General features: G+C 30.5%; 2 protein-coding genes across 4 annotated transcripts in view; one reads left to right on the top strand and one right to left on the bottom strand.

The window, feature by feature from the left end:
• The window catches only part of LOC114934513 (midasin), a 105,334-nt gene that overhangs the window by 65,806 nt on the left and 14,500 nt on the right, over positions 1-25,028 (bottom strand). The gene's annotated exons all lie outside the window — the stretch shown is intronic.
• The window catches only part of LOC114934514 (uncharacterized), a 54,662-nt gene that overhangs the window by 23,684 nt on the left and 5,950 nt on the right, over positions 1-25,028 (top strand). For all 3 annotated transcript variants that reach the window (XM_085485296.1, XM_085485295.1, XM_085485294.1), the window contains 5 exons: positions 19,299-19,500; positions 21,048-21,300; positions 23,515-23,769; positions 24,063-24,182; positions 24,483-24,665. In XM_085485296.1, the coding sequence (XP_085341422.1) occupies positions 19,313-19,500; positions 21,048-21,300; positions 23,515-23,769; positions 24,063-24,182; positions 24,483-24,665 (999 nt within the window). In that variant the 5' untranslated portion in view covers positions 19,299-19,312. The remainder of the gene's footprint in view (positions 1-19,298; positions 19,501-21,047; positions 21,301-23,514; positions 23,770-24,062; positions 24,183-24,482; positions 24,666-25,028) is intronic.

Genomic DNA, 25,028 nt, shown 5'->3' with positions numbered 1-25,028 from the left:
TAAAATGGTATTTCTCACAAGTTTAAAAAAATAAAGTATATAATAAAAATATTCTTCAAAATTTATTAGAATAAAGTTTCTCTCATCTCTTCTATCGCTTGTGAAAAAAATTAAATATTTTTATCACGATTTTCTCAATATTGCGCGTTTTCCAATGTTGCATTTAAATCGTTCTTCTAAAGAGCTCTTAAACATTGGATGCACTCATGAAAACGCAATAAGCTTATTCGGTTACGTGACCTCGCACCAATCCGCCTGAATTTTTTAATCTCTAGAGATGCAGTCGTCCTTTTCAGGAAGCACGGCATAAAAATGGAAAGGGAAGAGTCGATCTGCCAATTTCGGACGAACATCTCTCGATTTCGGAAATAGCTTGCGCCATTCTTTTTTAACGAACATGTAGTTTTCTCGACGTAAACAATAGTGCAGTATTATCGTAAGCAATGTGCATGTTTTATATAATTATAGATTATTAAAGATATTTATAGATTATTAAACATGTTAATTTTTGTTTCATCTAAATGATTCAGATTACGCAAAACTTGTTATCATATCTTTATACTCACATTAGTTATATGACATATCTAAAAAATTATTAGCATTTTTAATTCTTCTATAATTTTTCTCTATAGATGCAATTACTTGATTGAGGTTTCTAAATATAGCTCATTTATACGTCAAAAAATTGATTACAATGTCAACAATGAACATATTGATTTAATGAACACGCCTTGTTATACTTCAGCATTAAGTGGCATAATAAATTGAAAGCTAAATTTAAATTTAATTTATGCTAAAATTAATATCCAAGTTAGAATAACAAATGTATTTATAATCATATATTTCTTCATCAATCATTTCAGTATCATTTGCATTTCACAAATTTTCTTCGATTATAGCCGTGAAAATTAAATAATACACTATAATAGAAGTTAAATCTAATTCTAATTTTCATTATAACAAAAATTTAATAGTTTAAGTGAGATTTGAATTTAAGTAAGAATAAAGGTATATTTATGATTTCCTCCTATAATAGACGAAACTGATTAAAAGATGGTACTTGAATTAAAGCTTAAACTTTTGCAAGCGCATACAGTAAAGAAGTTTTCAGAACAACGCAGCAGAATTAATCACAAGATATCGTTCTAAGTTAAAAGATTGTCAGCGAGCGTTTGAATTTTCTTAATCCAGTAATAGCATGTAAAGTAAAAAAATGGGAAATTTGTAATCAAATGCCATTTCCATCGTAGGTCACTATAAAGAATTATCGTAAGGAAATGGAAGGGGGAAAAGGTGGTCACGACTCGTTTCCTGCATCATGATATTTACTGTAAGCATGCAGTATGACGCGAAATTATGTCACATCTCTCTATAGAGCAGCTTAAACACGTACCACCACCCAGACACGTAATATGCACGATACGCGCCCATGAACGTGAGCAATCAACAAAATGGACCATTTGCAGTAAGCGATTAATGGCGATAGATGATGAGACCACCATATATTTTTATTCATTCGCCCATTGTATACACATTATTGTGTTCAAAATAAGATATAACATTAAGAGAGTGTCCAGTAGACTCAATGAAAAAAATTCCCTGATTTTTTCAGATTTCCCAAGACCAGAAATTAATTCTTTCCCCGACTTTTTAGAATTATTTTTTCCAAATATATAATTTGCACATATCTATATGATAAATCAATTAAATGTTGAATCATAAAATCCTTGAGATATTTTTGTCAACAATGAAAAGATTCGGAAGTTAAAACAAACATTTAAATCAATTATACAATCCGCATTATATGTACGATAATCGAAACAAACATATCATTATAAATTATTTAAATAATCAACCTTTTTCATTTATATTATATCAAATTTTTTAGTTTTGTCTCTATTAAACATATTGAAATAAAATAACACGACGATGAAAATATAAATTAACGAATCGATTTTTAACAACACAGAAAATTAAATATATTTATTTAATAAAAAATTTCAAACTTTTGAGACAAATGTAGAATAATGAGAAAAAATCCAGATAAAACCTGACAATTCCTGATTTATAAAATTCTCTGACAATGCCCGGTTTTCTAGATTTCTCTGACCGCTAGACACCCTGATTAATGGCTGAAATGATGCAACGAACGATTTTTAGAAACACAAAAAAAAAATAATTTAACAGTTGTGGTATCATTTGTTCTAAAAAAAAACGACAATAGATTCACAGCAGACTCACGATGAAATTGGAGAAATATTCGAAAATTGATGAAAATACGATGCACGGAAAATGAAAATCCTATGTACGTTCGCTTATTTTATCACGGCAAGCATCCACGAAAATTGTATCTTCCACGTCGGTGAAAGCTTGAGAGTTTGGGATATGGACCACTTTTGTCGCGATAAATTTCGTTTCTCTTCGAGAATATATAATTTCGATATATATCGTGTGTACGTAGAGAAAGAGAGCAAAAAGCTTTCACAAATGGATCTCTTTGTTCGAAGACTCGAATGATAGTGTCTTTATAACCGGAAATTCATCACATCTCAAGGATCTGCGAAAGCACATATTCAGCAAAATCGTCAGTTTTTGTTTGAGGATTTTAGTTCCTCCTCCGTAAGTGTGAGAAAAAGAATCGCGGACTAGATATAAAGTAAATTAAAATCTATTTCTCACACTTTATGAATCAAAACTTTAAAATTTTATTGTTTCTTACAAAATAATTTTATATTGCAATGCGTTATTAGGATTTGTAAAAAACTTTAATTTCCAGCATTAGCATATACTTTAACACATTATTTTTTAAGAAATATATTTTCTGAAACGTTTGCCTAAAAAAATAAAATATACTTTGCTCCATCTATTTTATTCGTTACAATTATTATTTTCGAAATTACATATGATAATGCATCATAATCATAATCTTAAAAGACTTTTATGATATTTTTAGTACGATAATTCGCACGTAATGCGCAAGTTAAAAAAGAATCTGACGACGCAATTAAAACTAAGAGAGACGAGGAAAAGTTACGGCGCAACCGTGCGTAAGTACACGTGACGTTTATTCGGAATTGCCCGCAAAGTTATATAAAGGGAATAAAAGCGGCGTTTAGGTACTTTACGACAAAATTTGTGAATTAATCGCGAATGTAACGCTATACACCCGGAGAACTGTGAAACCGCGTTTCTCTCCGTCGTCTTCCACTTCCGCATCTTTTACTTTCTGTTGCTCACAGCAAAAACGGAAGCGTAGCTTTGATCTTGAAATTGCTTTGCAGGAACGTAATTCAATTCCAATTTTACGATTAATCTGAAGGAAAAGAACCGCGTATGGAAAGTTAGTATTTCCAATTACTTAAGTTTTCATTCATGCCGAAGCTTTTTAATTATATCTTCCAAGATTTTATTACTCAATTATATAATACGCAAATATACAGAACTCGAAAATTATTTAATAATACGAAACTCCTCGACTTTATTTCGTTAAACACGAATCGAGGTAAAAAAATGGAAAAAAAGAATTATATAATTTTATAAAAAGCTATTACCCGTATTCGTTGAAGAAAGAAAAAATAAGTTAAAGATTAAAACAGAGTTTAATTTGGGTTTAGCGTATGTAATGGTGCTTAATTTATTGCCAAACTTTTATCGACTATTTCGATGTTTTGGCACAAATTACAAATTGGATTATTCTATCGTTGGTGCATACTAATGAAACTACCATTCCGTTTTTCTATGTAGCGCGAGACGTAATTTAACAAGTTACATAAATAGTCCACAACTAACGAGTAATTTATTACATCCGCCTTGTATCAGCGATTCAATATCGTCACTGGCATTTTTTTATTTCTTTTATATCAGTACGTGCTGGTAATTGTCGTGGATTAAAAAAAAACCTCTACAAAATCTCTAACTTAAGGAAAAATAGCTTGTTTATACTTCGGCAAATCGCGAGATCTATGGCTCGAGGGAATTCCGTCTGAAAAATAGCCATTTGGGTAACCCAATTTTGCGGGTCTTAGATAAGAGTATAATCTTAATGCTCCAGTTAGACTGCTCAGTCGTAAAAGTTTTTCAAGTGTTTAAGAATAAAATCCTTTTAGGTCTCGCGTAGAGCTTATGATTATCCCAATTTATATAATATCAAGATAATATTATGTAAGTAATAAGGCGTTTACAGTTAACGTTTCGAGTATACGTTTCTAGATGAAACATTAGTATTTTGATTTAGGAGTTACGTAACCAGGGTATCCAGCAGACTCAATGAAAAACATTCCTTGACTTTTTCAGATTTTCCAAGACCAGAAAATCATTTTTTCCCTGATTTTTTAGTATTATTTTTTCCAAATATATAATTTGTATATATCTATATAATAAATCAATTAAATGTTAAATCATGAAATCCTTGAGATATTTTTGTCAACAATGAAAAGGTTCAAAAGTTAAGAAAACAAAAATTTAAATCAATTATACAATCTGCATTATGTACAATAATCAAAACAAACATGTCACTATAAACTATTTAAATAATTACCTTTATTATTTATATTATATCAAATATTTTAGTTTTGTCTCTATCAAACACATTGAAATAAAATAACACAACAATAAAAATATAAATTAACGAATCGATTTTTAACAACACAGAAAATAAGCGTGCTGGGAGTCAAGGAAAAGTTTATATTTATTTAATATAAAATTTCAAATTATTGAGACAAATGTAGAATATAAAAAAATTCAGATAAATAGTAAAATTTCCTGACTTTTCACTGACAATTCCAGATTTATAAAATTCCCTGACAATGCCCGGTTTTCCAGATTTCCCTGACCGCTATATAGACACCCTGGTAATAGTTTGTTTGACAGAAGTTAACCCCATAAAACATCCAATTTATTATACATATATATGTGTTTACCCTCTATACTCGCACAATATATCTCATGACGCATCCTTCTCGTAACACTTTACAATTTTTCGTAAATAGAATAAATCAAGTTGGCATTTCTTTATGATGTGAATTTATTCGCGCGCGAGTAAGGAAATTCTTGCGGCTTTCCGCAAAAGTGAACGAACTTACAGACCGTAAGAGGCAATGGTGTGCGGATTATCGCTCCTGCATTAACCATTCTACTCGTCTCATCCCCCACGGAACATTAGATTCGTTTTGCAACGACAAACTTGGACATAAGCCAGGATTACACGAAGGAGAAGAAGCGAATATTAGCATGCATTTTGTAATATGTATAATTCCGCATTGTAGACGTTAATGATCATCATTATTCCATGAGAATCCATAACGACTAGTGTGTGAATGTATATTTCTTTCAATGCACAATTATTTTATATTTAATAATTGCATTGATTTTAACATCAATTTTATATTTTTTAAATAACTAAAGAATAAAAATAATTAAAAGATTACACATCCGAACAAATGGTTACTTCAATTTAAATAGAAAAATATTGAACGTCGCAAAAAAAAATAAAATAAAATATAATATAATAAAAAGATAGGTTTATTATTTTTATGTTACATTCTTTATAAAGAATATTCTATATTCTATATTTCTTGTATAGAATATTCTTATCTTCTATATAAGAAATTCTTTATAAGATTTTAATAAAACGTCCTGTAGTTAGATATTCCATAAAATGATCTTATTAGCATTAAATTGCGTCTGCACAAGTCTTATTCGCTCCCTTAACTGCATTCGTGATGATTATAGATTTAATGTAAAGCAAAAAGCTCACGTAATTCGATTTCACGCTTAGAACGATATGAATAAAATATGCACACAATTTTGAAGTCCGTTATGCATGTTCAATGCGGTATTTCTGATATTAAAGAAAAGCTATATTAACTTTGAATAAAACAAGTAACAACAAAATTTATAGTATACATTTTAAAAATAATATTTATTTAATGATTAAAATTAGTTTTGCTTAACGTTTAATAATTCATGTCAAATAAGAAAAAAATTATAGAAACATAGCAGTTTAAGAAAATTATGAAAATATAAAAGTTAGAAATTAAGAAAATAGATATTAAAAAATTTGCATTTAATCTTATACTTATATTCTCGAAAAAATAAATCTTTTTAAAAATTTATAGTGATATATAAAATATATCAATGTTCTCGTTCATGCTTATGCATACTTTTACATAAGGCACAAAGAAAGAATAGTGTACTCGCAGAAAGCATTGTAAATGTTGAATCTATATGTACTAGATGCTGAAAATACTGCATAATTTTGCTCTATTCAGTGAGAAGTGTAGTTGTTAAAATATTTCTTCCGCTTGGAGATGTGTTTAGAGGGAATATTCAATGTAATAAAAAGAAATGTCACAGAGATATTCCTATTGTTTTCATTTAAATTTTTTAAGTCATTCTTTTTTTTGCTTTTTTAGCAAATTTAAGATCAATTTTTTTCAATAAAAAATTTAAAGCAAGTTTTAATTTTTAACGTTTAAAATAAAGTATTACACAAAAAGTATGAACAATAAAGGAGTTTGTTTAATTTTAATTAAAATTTATAATTAAAACTTTCCATAAATAATGATTATACTAGTGTTTTAATTAATTTCAAGAATTCATACACTTTATATGAGTTAATAATTATTTATAAATAATAAGCCAGCAGAATCATAAATTTTCATTAAAGTGGACTACAAAATTATCACAGAACTTAAAACCGAAAAAAGCATTGAAAGTTTTAGGGGATGAACTATAAGATAAAAAAAGATGTTTTTTTTTTTTTCCCCCCCTTTTTTTTTTTCCCCTTAGCGGGGGGAAAAAGGGGGGAAATTTTTTTTTTGGTTTCCTTCCTTTTTTTTGGGGAAAAAAAAAAGGGGGGAAACCAAAAAAATTTTTTTTTTAAAAAAACTTTTTTTAAAAAAAATTAGGTTTTTTTTTTTCCTTCCCATAAAAAAAATTTTTTAAAAAAAAAAAAAAAAAAAAAAAAAGGGGGTTTTTAAAAAATTTTTAAAAAAAAAGGGGTTTTAAAAAAAAAAAAAATTTTGGAAAAAACCCCCCCCCCCCCAAAAAAGGGGTTTTTTTTTTTTTAAAAATTTTTTTGGGGGGAAAAAACCCAAAAAAAAAAAATTTTTTAAATTTTTAAAAATTTTTTTGGGGTTTTTTTGGGGGGGGTTTTTAAAAAAATTTTAATTTAAAAAAAGAAACCCAAAAAAACCCCTTTTTTCCCCCAAATTTTTTTAAACCCTTTTTTTTTTTTTTTTTTTTTAAAATTTTTTAAAAAAAATTTAAAAAAAAAAAAAATTTTTTTTCCAAAAAAAAAAAAAATTTTTTTTTTTAAAAAAATTTAAAAATTAAAAAAAAAAGGGGTTTTTTTTTTTTTTTTTTTTTTTTTTTAAAAAACCCCAAATTTTTTTTGGGGGGGGGGGAAAAAAAAAAAAACCCAAAAAAAAAAAATTTTTTAGGGGAAATTAAAAAAAAAAATTTTTTAAAACAAAAAAAAAATTTTTTTTTTTTAAAAAACCCTGGGGGGCCCCCTTTTTTTAAATAAAAAAATTTTAAATTTTTTGGATTTCCCTTTAAAAAACCCCCTTTTTTGGGGCCCCAAAAAAAAAAAAAAAAAAAAGGGGTTTTTTTTTGGGGCATTCCCCCCCCTTTTTTTTCCCCCCCCTTTTTTTTTAAATTTTTTTTAAAAAGGGGGAAGGGGAAAGGGGGAAAAAAAAAATTTTTTTTCCCCCTTTTTCCCCTTTTTTAAAAAAGGGTTTTTTTGGGGCCGGGGTTTTTTTCCCAAAAATTTTGGGGGAAAAAAAATTTTTTTTCCCTTTTTTAAAATTTTTTTTTTTTTTTTCCCAAGTTTTTTTTTTTTAAAAATTTTTTAAAAAAAAAAAAAATTTTCAAATTTCAAAAATTAAAAGGGGTTTTAAAGAAAAAACCCCAACCCCCGGGGGGGCCCCCCAAAAAAGGGGGAAAAATTTTTTTTTTTTTTAAAAAAAAAAAATTTTTAAAAAAAAATTTTAAAAAATTTTTTTTTTTTTTGGGGGGGGGGCCAAAAAATTTTGGGTTTGGCTTTTTTTTTTAAAAAAAAAATTTTTTGGGGGGGGTTTTTTTTTTTTTGGGGGTTTTTTTGGGGTTTTTTGGGGAACCCCAAAAAAAAAAAAAATTTTTAAAATTTTTTTTTTAAAATTTTTAATTTAAGAAAAAATTTTTTTTTTTTTCCTTGGGGCCCCCTTTAAAATTTTTTTTTAAAAAAAAAAAAATTTTTTTAAAAAAAGGGGGGGGAAAAAAAAGGGGGAAAAAAAAAAATTTTTTTTTTTTTTTAAAAAAGGGGGAAAAAAAAAAAACCCCCAAAAGGTTTTTAAAAAAAAAAAAAAATTTTCGTAAATTTTTAAAAAAAAAAAAAGGGAAAAAAAAGGGGCCCCTTTAAAAAAAAAACCCCCCCCCAAAAAAGTTAGGTTCCCCCCCCCCTTTTAAAATTTTAAAAAACCTCCGGCTTGTGTGTGGGGGGGGGGCCGGGAAAAAACAAAAGGGGGGCCCCCCCGGGGGGGAAAAGAAGAATTTCCCCAATTCCCTTTTTTTGGGGAAAAAATTTTCAGATCCGCGGGAAAAAATTTTTTTGTCGGAAAAATTTTAAAAGGGAAAACCCCAATGGGATTATGCGGGAAGAGAGAATGGGGATTACAATGAAAGGGTGACGGATGGCTGGAAAAATGGTGAGAGGGAAAAAAACCTCAGGTTTATATGTTTTTTCAGGATTTTACCGGGGACACGGAACATTGGGGGAAAGGGAAAAAAAAAAGGTTTTAAAAAATCAATTTTACTTTAAAGGGGTTTTTTGAGCTAAACTATATTTTTTATTTGATAAAAGTATTTTCTTGTCTTTAAAAATTTTATGCGCAAAATTTAAAAAAAAAAGTAAAAACTTTTGTTTTATAAAACCTCTTGTTTATTACATGGGAATTTTAAAAATAAGTAAAAAAATTATTAATTTTTAAATATTTTGTAGTCAAAAAATTTTGCGTTTTTTTTTCAGATATAAATTCACATTTTTTTTAGACTTTCACAAAAAGTATAAAAAATTTCAATTTTTTGCACGAAACGAAGTTTTTTTCCTTTTTTTAAATTTTTGGGAATTTCCTGCCGGGAGCAAACAAAAATGTCAAATAAGCAAGCTATTCACCCCCCAATCCCAAATACACTGTGCCTGAAGGGAAAACTTTTTACAAAAAAACCCCAAAAATATTTTAAAATTTCCCTCTATAGCTATTGCGATAGCTATTGCAAGCTATATATATGTTGAAGCCACGGCGATTTTGGGTTTAAAGCGAAAGGCCAAACCCTCGGGAAAGCCGCAAAGTCGATGGGAATTTTTGTGTCGAGCTTTTATGGATTCTTCGCAAGCCACATAGTCGCGACCTCGGAAAATAGGTTCTTAAACAAAGGCCGAAGAGTGCCATTCCATACCTTCGAAATTCCATTTTCTCGTCGTAATATTGGGAAAATGTGAGGAAAAGTGATATCAGTATTGATAACGATCAGTCATTCCTTTATGCTGCACGAGAATTATTTTTCTTTTTTCAATTTTATTTATCTATATTCATCTGTCAAACATTATTTAATTCAATTACAATTTCTGTCAATTTTTTGAAAAAAGCACAATTGATGGATGTCATTTGGGAAAGTGTGCGGGGGATCAGAAATAGAATTAATCTCGCAATTTCAGTGGTTTTGATTCCCTATTAATTTCGTGGTCAGAATAGTTTTTTTTTAATTTATTTAGATTTTGAATTTTTATAAAGAAGTGATTTAAAGTGCAATAAATTTTAAAAATTTTACTTTTAAAAAAAAAAAAAAGGGGACCCTCTCTCTCTCTCTCTCTCTCTCTCTCTCTCTCTCTCTCTCTCTCTCTCTCTCTCTCTCGTAATTGATAAATTATATTGTCTTATATAATAGTAGCTGAAATAATTTTAATTTGTTCTATGCGGGTAAAAAATAGTAAACCGATAGATATTTATAATAATGTTACATGTTAAAAAAATAAAATTAATTTACGATGTATTTATGCCATGTTTAAAAAATATTAAATTAAAATATATTTATAAACAAAAAAAAATAAAATGTTTTATTCATTTTATAATAAAAAAAGCAAAATTTTCAGCAATAGAAATATCAAATTCCCTGTGTGACAATACGCTTTGAAAGAGCGAGTAGTGTTAAGCCTTTATATGTTGCCAAAATTTTGAACTATATTAATAACTCAATAAAGCCCATAGATTTTATCTTCCAATAAACGCCAAACCGGATTGGGGGTTCACTGAATGATTGATTCTGATTTGTGAATTGGAGGTTTTGGAGCTAATAAGTATTTCGCAGACACCAGTAGCCGGCTACAGTAGTCCGAGTCGGTGATAAAGCGGACTCGGCTTCCCGCCTTAAAAGTTGACAGGCGGTGATCGATTGGTTCGTATCACAGCTTGACAAGAGGCGAACAAAAGCGTCACTTGTGAGCATAATTGATGAACATAACACTGTTTTAAATCTCTTTTGAAAATAATATTGAGCAATCAAGTACTCAATATAATCTATATAAAAAGATTTCTGATTTCTGTTATATTATGTAAATAAAAAAAAAAGCTTTTTTCGAGACGTCAGAAACAAGGACGAGAAAAATTACTTTTAATACATTTTCACATAAATTTATCATTTCTCCTCTTAAAAAATGTTACTAAGATTACAGCTATCTTTTATATCGGACTTCTAGATTTCACGCGTTCAGGATGCGCATAAGATGAACGAGCGATGGAGGAAATTCGATGAATCATATCGCGCAACTTCTTCACAATGCCCTGCCGTCCCGGGAAAATTGACTTTTGATGCGATCGATCGACAATTTTGACGAATTTAAGACGCGAAATTCAGCAGCGAATTTTTCTTATATTCATTTTCGTTACGACGTTGCTTTTATAAATTTAACATATTGCTGTTGTGTTAATTGAATTTAAATATTAAATTTTTAAAACAACTGAAAAAGATGTAAAAATAACACAACGTGCATCTATTTTTAATTTCACAATAAATATGTTCTATTTTATTAGTATTAAAATTTACCTGTTAAAATTTACAAAAAATAGTGTTGATTTTATTTTATAAGTTTTTTTAGTTAATTTTTACGTTAAAGCTATGTTAATTTCACATAAAATTTATTTCAAATTTACTTGCAATTTGCATTTATTTCATGTTAACATATTAACATAGTATTCATGCCATTATTTAACATATCCGTATTATATTATATAAATTAATACAAAAATTTCTGTGGCCCGTTTGGGTCACGTAAAATTTGTTAAATTTAACACAGATTTGTCAACCGTGTATAATCCACATATTCATAAGATACAGTAATAAATAAACGATTTATCACTCTCACGAATTGCGGCTTAACCTAATGTACGGAGCGTTATGCGCGGCAGGTGGCGAATTAGAGGCGCGATTGCAGTTTACAAATTAATCATTCCCGAAAGCATTCATGAATAATCATGCCGTGCGCTTAAAGACGAGTGATCTTGAATACCTACGCCATTTTCAGCCGCCGCGCCGAGCCGGGATGACGGCGAACATACTGCGAGATCTAATTACCGCAGCGGCGAGGATACGTAATTAACATCTTTGATGATGTTCGGCATTACCGGTGCACACTCGATCAGATATAGGTATATACATGCTCTCTCTCTCTCCCTCCCGATCGAAATTTAATTAGTCACGCGACATGATTGCCGCGCCCGAGAGCGGAATAATCAAAGCGCGTCTTGCAATCGCGTGATTTCAATAGCGGGGACACATCCGCCGCGGATATCCGGTCGGTTGTTGCATCCACCCCGTCGAGTTCGGTGAGAGATAAACTTGGGAATGCGCGCGATGCATTTCTCCAAATTATGCACGAGACACAGTCCGAACTCGACATTGCTAGCACAGTAAGACTCAACTGCACACCAACAAGTCTGAATTCAATGAGCGTGACTTGCTGATTCGCTATCTCCTTTTAGATTATAATGTCATAACACGATATATGTAGATTATGCCCGATGAAATTTCTATCTCCTATCTGTTGTCAGCTCCATCGATGCAATCGACTTTAAGCATTCTACGTGCGTAAATTTTAGCAGTGGCATTTTCAATGAATACACTGTAAAAAATATGTATATAATATCAGGGTGTCCAGCAGACTCAATGAAAAACATTCCCTGACTTTTCAGATTTTCCAAGACCAGAAATTCATTTTTTCCCTGACTTTTTAGTATTATTTTTCCAAATGTATAATTTATATATATCTATATGATAAATCAATTAAATGTTAAATCGTGAAATCCTTGAGATATTTTCGTCAACAATGAAAAGGTTTGAAAGTTCAAAAAACAAAAATTTAAATCGATTATACAATCTGCATTATGTACGATAATCGAAACAACATGTCATAAACTATTTGTCATAAATAATCACCTTTTTGATTTATATCATATCAAATTCTTTAGTTTTGTCTCTATCAAACACATTGAAATAAAATAATACGACGATGAAAATATAAATTAACGAATCGATTTTTAATAACACAGAAAATTAGTGTGCTGGGAGTCAAGGAAAAGTTTATATTTATTTAATATAAAATTTCAAATTATTGAGACAAATGTAGAATATAAAAAAATTCAGATAAATAGTAAAATTTCCTGACTTTTCACTGACAATTCCAGATTTATAAAATTCCCTGACAATGCCCGGTTTTCCAGATTTCCCTGACCGCTAGACACCCTGAATATATTACACACACACACACACATAAAGATATATAAAATTACATAAATAATAAGTGTAAAATTACATATTTTTATGTAATTTTACATATTTTTTTACATTGTACGTGGAGTCTGTATATTTATATTAGCTTCGCGCGAGAAATAGGCTTTGTTAAATATTGATATATTCATGCAAATATACAATTCTAAAATATGGTCCAAAAGTTAAATAAATATAGCATTGTGTATAAATAAAATATAATGCATACACATGTTTTATTTTTCTTCTTCTCTCCGCGCATTAAAACGGTCTACATCAATATTGTAGTTGCAAATCGAAATTATTCAAGATATCGCGGAATCACGATCTTTTCGAACGAAAACAGCTGGCTTCGATTTGAAGATATGAGAGAGAAAATGTTATTCAAATATCCATTCTTTTGCTTTTCTTCGAACCATAAGATTGCTTCGGTAACTTTTATGTTACATCTTGAAATAATATTCTGGAAATATTTATTTGCCTTCATCGGTTCTGCATTTATTAAATATGTAAATATAGAAAATATTTTTGATATCAAAATATAAAATGATATCAAGATATCGAACTAATAAACATTAATGAAAATTGATGAAAATTGTTTCGTGTTAAATTGTATTTCAATTCAAGTTTCCGATTTATTAATGGCGGCTTGTTATTACTAGTTTTCATCCAAGCGAAAGAAAGAAGGTGATCTTATACGATTGACTGAGATTTTCGAGGCCAGGAAAAACGAAGGCAAGAAAACGGCAAGAGACGAAAAAAAGGAGGAAAGAGAGAAAGGAACCTCGTCGAGACCTAACGAATTTATTTAGGTCTGACTAATTGGATTGCTTTAAATTCTATTACATTCGTTTCTACCGGAATCCTCCGTGCCCCAATTTATCCCTCTAAACGCGTATCAGCTACCGATATCCTATTTGCACATGTAAGTGTCTATTAACCTTTTGCATTCGAATAATATCCATGTGGTAGAATTGGGTGAGAAAATTCACGTGAAGTAAGACGAAAAAAATAGTGAAATCCTCTTAATCACAAGAGTACTACAAACGACGAATTATCGGTCTTTATTATTTAATCTGATGCCGTCGCGCAAATTAAAGCACATGATAATATGTAATGTCTTACTTCCATCAAGATTTAGATATTACAAAGTTTTAATTTCAAAATTTGCATATGCAAACAGCAGTGCGCGGAATTATTAAATTTTCGTTATAATATTTCATTCTGTGCGATATTTATTCAGCAATGTCATACCTTAACATTTTTCACATATGCGTAATTTGTAAAAAAATTTATTTCGTTATATCAAATCAGGTTTACTAAAATTTATAATTAATATATTCATATAGTTCAGGCTTTTATAGTAAAGCAAGTTCTTATTTGAATTCTATTCTTAAGATAAATTCGTGCCATTCTGCCATTGTACAACTTTTACGTTTACCGAGAATTACCGTGAATCCCCTCGATTTTTCATGAAAATATAATTTGTCGATTCTCAAGAGAAATCTTAACTAAGCACTCTCAAATCTTTGTGCAAAATTACATGAATATGCTGGATTTTTTTTCTCGACCCAGCATAATCATGTAATATTGCTATACTCATATGGAAAATTACATCAGATTATATGTAATTTCATATGAAATATATATTTTCAAAATTAAAAATATAAAATATTCTACTGAATATGAAATTATACATAGGAAATGCTAGTAACGTATAAATGCTATAAAATAATGTTATAAATAAAATATTTGAATGCTTATAAAATAAAAAAAAAATACTAAATTTAAAATTACAAATGATTTGTGCATAAAACTAGTAATTCTACCATATACCTATATTTTATATATATTTTTACATTAATATGTATTTTCACTTTAAAAAATATGGAAAAAAATTACAGTGATAATTAAGTAATTTTTCCAGCTTTGAACAAGTAATTTCCATGCAAAAGTACATGAATATTTTTCAATGTATAACTTGATTAGAAATATGTCTCGAATAGAATGCTTTTATAAAGTATAAAAATAAAATTTCGAAAATTTAAGAATATAGTAATTAAAACAAATAAAAAAAAAATATCGATATTTATTCGCCAATATTATAAAATCAAAGATGGAAAGCAATTTTTGGACGCCTCTTTTTGAACTCATTATCTCAATGCACCACCTGTACACCTCACGTGTTATCCTCTCTCGTCTCTGTTCAGGAATAACCATAGCAAAACTCGTGAAGACGAAACGGAAAGCGCCGTTGGGGGAAACTTTCCCACGGGAGATAACTTTGTTCCGGAACCAGCTGAATACACATTTAAGTTTTGAAACACGCGAAAAGTCATTTCGAGCGTTCGGACGGCAGGGCGAAGACTGGTCCGCAGCGGTACGAATTACCGGTAGGTTAATTGTGAGGTAGTTATAGAGGATGAGGGAGAAAGAGAGAGCCTCGTTGCGCCGATGTACCGCAGCCCTAAAATTGAATTATGTCATCTCCGCGTGAATATGCATGAGATTTCCTTCCGGCGCCTCCTGGACGCGACTCGATAAAAAACTCTTGAACAGATGGGAATTTACGATTCGAGGAGAAAAACGCGTCGGAAAACACGAATTTTATCCGCGCCGAGATTTAATCAGGGACATTTCTTCCCTCCGGATTTCTATCAACGGCGCGTTATTTTATCGTCGACTTATCATTTCTAATTAAGCGAATTATTTTAGAACAAAATCTGGCTTCATTAGTATATATTTTGATTTTAAAGGCGAATTATATATGTATGTATATAAATTCATACTGGTGAAATCATGTTTTATAACGTAGGCAGAAAAATATGATCTCTCTCTTTTTTTGTTTAGCTTTTTGTGGCACGATTTTAACTGATGTACTAATTGATGAAATTAATCGAGCGCACTTTATTGCAGAGCGCGATTGCTTTGATTAAAACCAAAAATATATAAAGGGCGCTTGAATTTTTTTGACATTTTAATTTAGTCGCTTTTTGTCTGATCTCTCTTGATCTGTTGCAGAGAATCCCACAATAGAATTGATCAATAGGGATCTATAAAAGGACTAATTACCAATAATAATGTCAATTCGCTCGCAGCCTAAAATCAATCGCAATCTGACAGATATAAAAGAGCAGTAATATACTTTCGATAAGTTTTTCTTTTTGACTTCGACCAGAAAACTTTTTACTAAGATCGATATCCAGGAAAGAAGACTCGCAAAGGCTGATTGCCAAGCAACTTCGAATCGTTCTAAAATTGAAAAAGTAGTGACGCGTCGAAAGAAGCTTTCGAAAGCTCCATGACGAAGCTTCAATGACCGACAGTCGTGAAGTTAATGGAAAATACTCGGATTTTCTGTATTAAAAAAAAGAAAATAAAGTGAGCAAATGATAATTTATTATTAAAAAAAATGTGACTGAAAAAACTATGATATTTGCTTTATCCTCTGCCTCTTATCTAATTTAAAAATTTATAATAATTTCATATCGTAATAAAAGTGTCATGAATATTTATAAATGATCAAAAAATTAAAAAAGCAATTTTGTTTCACCTCATATTTAAATTTCTCATTAACTTTAATAAATCGTTAAATAAAGTTAATTTATCAAAAGGTGAAAAAGTTCACCTTTTCCTAAAAAACGGTAAATAATATTCACAATTATAACCGGTGAGGTTTGAAGTAACAGTTTCATCCCAAAATAATTGACTTGCAAAAATGCAAAAAAAGCAAGAAGAAGAAGACTCGCAACGGACGGAGAAGTTTCTCGGGAAACTTTGACATAGTGCTAAAATTGAGAAAATCTGATAAGGCTTCGTGCGGGGACGAAGCCTTCGAACCATGACGAAACGCGCGCGCGTCAACAGGCGACAGGACATTTTCTCTTTTCATCCTCGCAGTTGCTAACACGATTAAGCTCCCTGAAATCGAATTAGTTCGTATCGGATGCCACTTAATTTCGCTGATTTAGCTGTACATCGATAGGTACTGCAGAGTCGTCCGAGCGCGAGCCTGAACGCGGCGACCGAGTTTTTACAGGTCGAATAAAGTTGGAGTTGTTTTCCATCCCCTTTTCTCTCTCTTTCTCTCGTTTAACACTTCTCGTACGACGGCATCCCTTTCCGGGTAACCTGACGTCACGGGTTGAAAATGTGGGTCGTATATACGCGAAAACAACGATACGTTTCGAACTCACAGCACGCGCTCGCATTTATTCCGATAAACCGTGAACCGAGTGATTTTGCCTAAAGGCAGGACGAAAGATATATGATCTCGCGGTAAGCACCCCGAAGCAGAGCCTCTTGGAATATGTATGTATTAAAGAACCCTCATTGGACGATAAAATGAAATGAATAATTCTCGCAACTCGAGCGTTTTACCCAAATTTTCGTTCATCCGCGTTACACATGTGTGACCTAAATTTTCTTACCTATTCGAAAGAAAAATATAGAAAGTTATATTTGCTAAGTTTTTTTTCTTACGATTTAATTTTGCACATCGTGATATTTTTAAGAATTGACTGCACATAAAAGAAAGTCAAGATATATAGCTGAAGAAAAATACGATGGTTCCGAGACACATTGTGTATGTTTTGGGTATCGATATATCTATAAAAGTTCGGATATACTCGCCTTTCTTTGCTATTTCCTCGGTTCCTCACCTATCTTTCAGCGCAAAATGCGCGCGCAACTGAATTCCGACGAAAGAATAAACAACCGATATCGCTTTCAGTTGGCTGGATATTTTACGCTTGTTTTCCGAAAATCTAGAAATACTGTATCCGATGCGAATACTTTGAGCTAGTAAAAACGCGGAAAAATTGACGAAAACTAAATCGAGACTGTGTATATATATATATATATTCAACATCATCCAAGGCTGTTTAAAATTTTATATTGATTGAGAAAATAAATCATGAGTTCACATCAATAATAAACATTTTCAACAAGTCTAAATTATATACGACTTACTTCTGTACATTTAAAAAAAATCTTTTTAATTATTGAGTGTAAGATAACATTTCTTAACAATAAAAAAAATAATTTCATTCAGGTTTTCCCGAAAAGCATGTTCACTTCCGTTTGTATCAAAGTCTAGCAGTTTGAATTCATAGAAGACATGAGAGATCCACTGTTCTGTCATTATTGAGACGATAATTAAGCGTTCGTTGGCCTCTAGTTGCACGCAAAGCACGGGTAGATAATCAAGACCTAACTAGAGTAACTGGATTTGAAAGCGTGGGCAACTCGAGATTTGGCGAAAGATGGAAATACCTGAGATTCTCGTGCTCTTCACTGATAATAGCTCCCAACGCAACTCCTAGCAACGGGATGAATTCCTGCTCTGTACTTAACATAACTTTTCGTAATTAGAAGGCTGATCATTAAAAGCAATCTTTACTTAACACCTATTCACTAATAATTTCACATGCTATGCAATACCATTATACTAAATATTTCCTGCACTTATTAAATCGATTTTTTAGCATTTAAAACTCTCAGAATGTCTAGTAAAATTTGAAAATGACATTTTAGGACATTTCCAGAACATTTAAAGGAAATTTGCACGATTTTCCGATAGTATGATAAAAATGTACAAAGAACCGAAAATTTTATTTTTTTTATCAAGTCAATACATAACTTGCACGTTAATAAAAATTAATATACGCATTATACAAATATTCAATATATTTTTTATATTATATTTGAACTTTTAAAATCTACATAGATAGAGAACATTTTTTCTCAGAATTTATCCTAAAAATCATGGTAATCGTAAAACAATGACATTGGAAGAATTTTATCAGAATTAATATCTACCACAATAAAATATTAATATTTGCATTGCAGTAGATATTTAATCAGAGAAACTCTCATAAAATTCCGTACCACAATTACCATAATTTTCAAGGTAAATTCTAAGAAAAAAATTCTCTTCGTGTATAAACAACTTATGCGCAACACATTTTTGAATTCCGTAAATAAAAAATATATTGTATTATTTATGAAGTAGAATTAAATATTTTTTACCCGAATAGTCCCAGCTGACTCTTTTAGTTGAATATTTAAAAGCGACAAAAAAAAATCAAAAATATCTACGAAAAATTCGAATACATTTCCAGGATTTTTAAAGGAGAAACAAAATTCCAGAACATTTCAACACTGTAAAAAAATGATTAACTTGACTAAACCTTTGAACTAAATCACAATTTTGTTAATTAATATATTAGTATTTAAGTCAAATATAAGTTTTGTTAGATTTAATATGTTACATTTGATTTAAATATTTGTATATGTTCAATTAACAAAATAATATTTAGTTGAAAGGTTTAGTCAAGTTAACAAATTTTTTTTTTAATAATGATTTCAAGGACTAGACACTCTGACTCTAGCAATTCATCGCATTAAAACGTCGGTTTTAAAAGTTGCGGAGAGCGCTTTTAAATTTCGATTTTAAAATGTCGGGCGTTTAAATAGGGCGATTCTCTCTTGTGCAGGTTCAGCGGTAGCGATGATCGGAGCTAATCTGAGGTTCGGCATCGGCGCTTCCGGGAATGTCACGTCCAACGCCACTAAGGTGTTCCAGTGTCATCCCGGTGGTGTCACCGAGGCCACCGTCATATTTAGCCTCGGTGCAATGGGGATGGGGGCGAATATCATCCTCATGGTGCTAATACTGGTGAAGCGACAGCTGCGCAGGTACGATAATAATCCGGATCGAAGAACGGCGAACTTCGATCCCGAAATATATAACTTCGAAAATTCCCGTCATGACATTCGAGCGAGATATTAGTTCAAACTTTTGTTTCATACTGGCATATACGTTCAGAGTGCCCAGCAGATTCAATGAAAAAAATTCCCTGGTTTTTTCAGATTTTCCAAGGCCAGAAATTCATTTTTTCCCTGACTTTTTAGTATTATTTTTTCCAAATATATAATTTGCACATATCTATATGATAAATCAATTAAATGTTAAATCATGAAAGCCTTGAGATATTTTTGTCAACAATGAAAAGGTTCGAAAGTTAAAACAAAAATTTAAATCAATTATACAATCTGCATTATGTACGATAATCGAAACAAACATGACACTATAAACTATTTAAATAATCACCTTTTTGATTTATATTATATCAATTTTTTAGTTTTATCTCTATTAAACACATTGAAATAAAATAACACGACGATAAAAATAAAATTAACGAACACGCTGTAGATGAATCGATTTTTAACACAGAAAATTAGCGTGCTGGGAGTCGAGAAAAAGTTTACATTTATTTAATAAAAAAAATACAAATTATTGAGACAAATGTAGAATAATATGTAAAATCCAGATAAATAGTAACGTTTCCTGACTTTTTCCTGACAATTCGAGATTTATTAAATTACCTAACAATGCCCGGTTTTCCGGATTTTCCCGAGTGCTAGACACCCTAACGTTGTTAAAAATCATGCGATCGTGATTTTTTTGCAAATGGAGAGAAAATAGATGTTCGCGATACAAAACGTATGTATATCGTTCTATTATTATCCTTTACCTCGTATAATGTTCAAATATGATGACCATTCGTACAACAGCAGCATGTCGTTTGCGAGAAAGTAAAGCAATTTTACTGAAGCGTAATTTCCGATATTTTCGAAAATTTATAAGTTGAAAGTAACTCTTGCTATCTATATGTCGCTCACGTGAACTTACTTTAATCCGGCGAAAGAGTATATCTTTCCAGAACTTGTTAAACTTCATTTCGGTAAGTATACGGCCAGGTAAATTCCACACATGTTTACCGATTAAATAAAATGTGTGTATACTCCATATCTCGATATATTAAAATAGATATTTGAAATCTGATGTGACAAACTACAACTATGTTTCTAAATGTGATACCGAACATTCCGTGTTATCAATTTATAAAATCGACTTTTATTAACAAGAATGTTGACGGAAAATATGTTATAAAAATTCACAATCAAATAAGATATTTTCCTAATTGAATTTAAATAGATATCTCAAGCAAATTTCAATTTAGTTAACATTCAGTATAAATACTGATAAATAATATGAAACACAATCATTAAGATTTTCATGAAGAAAAAATCATTGGATTGTTAAAACTCGATATTATAATTCAGAAAGATACTGTTCGTATTTTCTTATTTTAAATACAGAGACGTGATTTTATAAGCAAACAAAGGCAGGATGGCAAGACGGACGATTATGTTACGCACACTTATTCTGGGATTTACAGGTGGTCCCAGGGATTATTATTCCATCAAGCCATGGTAGACTGCGCGAGGGCAGCTATATTATTGCCTCTTGGCTCTAGTATATTGAATTGTCAACCCGTTAACAAGTGCTCCTTGGTCGAGACTGCTTTTCTGCTGCTGGTGACCGTTTCTACGGTAAATATGTTAACAACCGTGCTAAACGACAGCCCGGTATTTCCAGAGAGCGACGAGGAGGCAGATCTGACCGCTCCTCTATTGATGGACTCGCCCCAGGTAAAAATTATAACGCATGTGATTTCCGTAATTTGTATGATTGTTTCAACGTCAGATATATCGTAAAATATTATTTTAATATTAAAATATTAAATATAATTTTTTATAGAGTATTAATTCATATCTACACATAAAAAATGGTTAACTTTCCTAAACCGGTCAACTAAATTATTATTTTGTTATTTGAACATATATTAGTATTTAAGTTAAATTTATATTTGTTAGATTTAATTTAGGTATTTCTATATATGTTCAAAACAAAATAATATTTAGTTGAACGATTTAGTCAAGTTAATAAATGACAATTATATAATACAAAAAAAGTTAATAAATGTTTTTTTCAGTATATGTAAATTGTCAAATTTTCTCTCTCTCCGAATCTTATCAGTCAAGTTTCAACTGATCTACTTGCTGTTGCAATTCTCTCATAGCCCTGAGCTATTCTAGTTTACAATATAGTGAACTTCTAATCCTTAATTTTCAAATCTCATTCCTCGTTTAACATTTCTCTATTATAATATTTGTATTACACTTTTTTATATGGTGCTGAATTTATTAGTATTGAAATTGAAATACTGATTGCAATCATATTTCTATATATGAAATAGATAGGCGTATTTTTATTTATCAAATATATTTTTCCCGAATTTCTATAAATATTTATTTAATCAAATATACCGCTTTCCAAACTTATGCGCTGGCGCGAGTCAATTTATATCTGTTTGCCTATGGCAATTGATCAAAAATACTGAACAAACTGCATGACTTGGCAAAGTCAGTTGTCCATCTAGCATTCGGAATGAGAGGGAAATTTCCGCCTAACTGCAGCATGATAATGACGAATTTAGTGGTGACTGATTGCGGTGCAAACTGTCAGCGTCACGCAGTGCGGATTCTCGAGATAAATCAAATATTTCAAAAGAAAAATTAATCGCACCATCGCCAAAAAACATTAATACTCACAGCTGTGACTAAGAATAGAAATATCTTTCAATAAGCCGAATTAATCATTTGTACACTGAAAAAAAATTATTTTACTTAACAAAATCTGCGGTCGAATATGTGCAAATAAATATCAATGTAATAAGAACTAAATATTTTGTTTTTAACCAAATATTTAATTCTTATTACATTAGCATTGCAAAATTTTTTTTCAGTATACAAAAGACCATAATGAATTATATTTTTTAATTATCTTTAAAATAATTTTTTTAACATTAAATTATAATAAATGTTCACATAATAACTAATAAAATATAAAAAATATGAAAAAATAAAAAATATTTTAATTTGCACACATGTATCTAATTTAATTTAATTTAAATTTAAAAAAGTGTTTTATATTTTTATTTAATTTCTCATTCAAAATAAAATAAATTTTACCGTAAGCAAATTTTAATTTTAACTATCTACGAATACATTGAATTCGAAAATCGCGAGAACGACGAATTTGTGCATTGAAAAGAATAATTATTTCCAAATTTATTGCACATTAATTTTATGCAAATCATGTAGTAGCAGTTAGTTCCAAATTAATTTAACGATAACTTGCAATACTCGATTTGCTTTTGCAGCGAGAAAGTTTTAATAACACGACGGTTCGTTAAATATGCAAGATACCTATTATTTCGAACGCGAGAAAAGTGCAATCGTGATTTTACAAACGTCGGAATAATTTTCACGATCATTTTAAACTTTGTCTTTCAGCTCAATGTATTTTAATCTAATTCTTTCCAGTATAATTTTATTAGTTTTATGCAAAACAAGTTATATCATATCACAAATAAATAATAAAGCACTATTTATTATTTAAAATAAATTTTTTATAAGAATTTTTATTTGCAATGTAATTATCAAAATATTATAAGTTCATTAAAAATTATTTGTGATGATCAAATAATTAGGTTGAAATAGCCTCAGTTAAATATTTTCAAAGCTCATTGAAAAATTATTTGTACAGGATCAGTACTTTAATTAAACACAATTAGTAAAGGAGTAAAAGCTATAATAATTTAAATTTTATGTCCTTATTTCTCTATAAAAAGTTGTATTTCTAAATATGTAAAACCGCAAGATTCATGTTTAATTGTCTTCATAAAAATCTCGAAAAAATTATTTGAGAAATTGTCTATCAACAAAAGGAGGAATTTTCGTACGATTCGGAGCAATGAACAAGAACAGTCCCTTTTTCAAACAATTTTTCATTGCTTACAGTGTGTACTCTTTGGCACTTTCATGATCTGGTTCGCGAGCATAACGATAAATTTGGGGCCTACGTTTCTCAGCGGAGCCCTAGCGGCCAACACAGAGAGCGGACACAACGCGCCTAGTTGCCCGTTGGTACACGGCCCTTTTCGTCACTATATTCTCAACGTCCTTTGGATTGTCATCAACATCATTTGCGTGGCGCTCACGCTTTTTCATTTGAGAAAATTGCACAGGGATTTGACGAAAGCTAACGTAGAAGCGGTGAGCGACAATATCGATCATATGTATTTAATATTCAAAGTATTATTATAAATATATAATTATTAAAAATTATATTTATGCTAATAAAAGTATAAAATTAGATAATAAAAAAAAAATTTATGTATTAAATATGCTAATGCAAATATAACATCAAGTTGGATTAAAAATTTGGACGTTTTTATATTTTTGCGAGATTATATTTTCCTACGTAACGAATTTTATTCATTTTTATTAAAAAAAAAAACATTAATAAAATTAATCTCTTTTGCTTTTACAACCGCGTTTACCTCCAGGTACGAGTAGCTGGCCTCGTCACAACGCTCGTTAATGTGACAGGCGGACATCAGGGTGCAACCAACGCGCTTGCAACCGATGATGGTGCAGTTGACACAAGAAACGGTACGACACCGAAAGTAAGTCATTATGTTAATAATTTTCCATGCGTAAATATATTTCTTTGTGTATTAAAAATTAAATTTTCGAAAAATTGATATTTCTTGTTAAATCATCATTTTTGTTCATAAGGGTTTTTTTAATGTCAAATTATCAATAAGTCTAAACTCTTTCTTGGATGCACTTCTTGCTTCTTCCGTTTTCCGCTCACGAAATGCAAACTAAATTGAATGCGCCAAGAAAGATGACGATGCAAGGCGAGTATCAGAGACGCATAAAGATCTCAGATTATTCAGAGACGGCATCTCGATATATTTCAGAGAACAGGCGCCGTCGAGGAGCATCGGAAAATGAGGAATTACCTTAGAAGGATGGAACGCGAGGGCGTGCAAAGGGTGAAAATGTTCCTGGTCATAACGGCAGCGTATGTCATATTCTGGGGACCATTGTTTTTCGTTACCTTGGTGCACCATCCTGTTATAGGCAATCCTACAGGTTACGAGGTAATTAGAATAGATAGAGTATCGATGCGATGAGATAATGGAACATTTGTATCTGCTGTTGGCTTTCACGGAATATAGACACTATTCGATATTTATGCTCCGCAAATATCTAGTCGTTATATCTCATTATCGTATATTTGTACGCATTTGCGACATCAACACACGTATATTAATATGGATACGAATTGCTCCCGCAAACGATTTTTTGTCTTGATAAAAAAAAACGACAGTTAAATATGTTTATTCATCCCACAAATGAAAATCCTTATTAATTTGAACAGATAACGCTTGCCAGAGATAATTATTAGTACATTTCGCAATTTATGTGCATATAAATATTATATATACATAAATAAATTTAAT

This window comes from Nylanderia fulva, unplaced genomic scaffold (genome assembly GCF_048542155.1).
Source record: "Nylanderia fulva isolate GAGA-0341 unplaced genomic scaffold, ASM4854215v1 Scaffold36, whole genome shotgun sequence".
Taxonomy (NCBI): Eukaryota; Metazoa; Arthropoda; class Insecta; order Hymenoptera; family Formicidae; genus Nylanderia; species Nylanderia fulva.
This window is presented reverse-complemented; position numbering and strand designations above follow the sequence as displayed.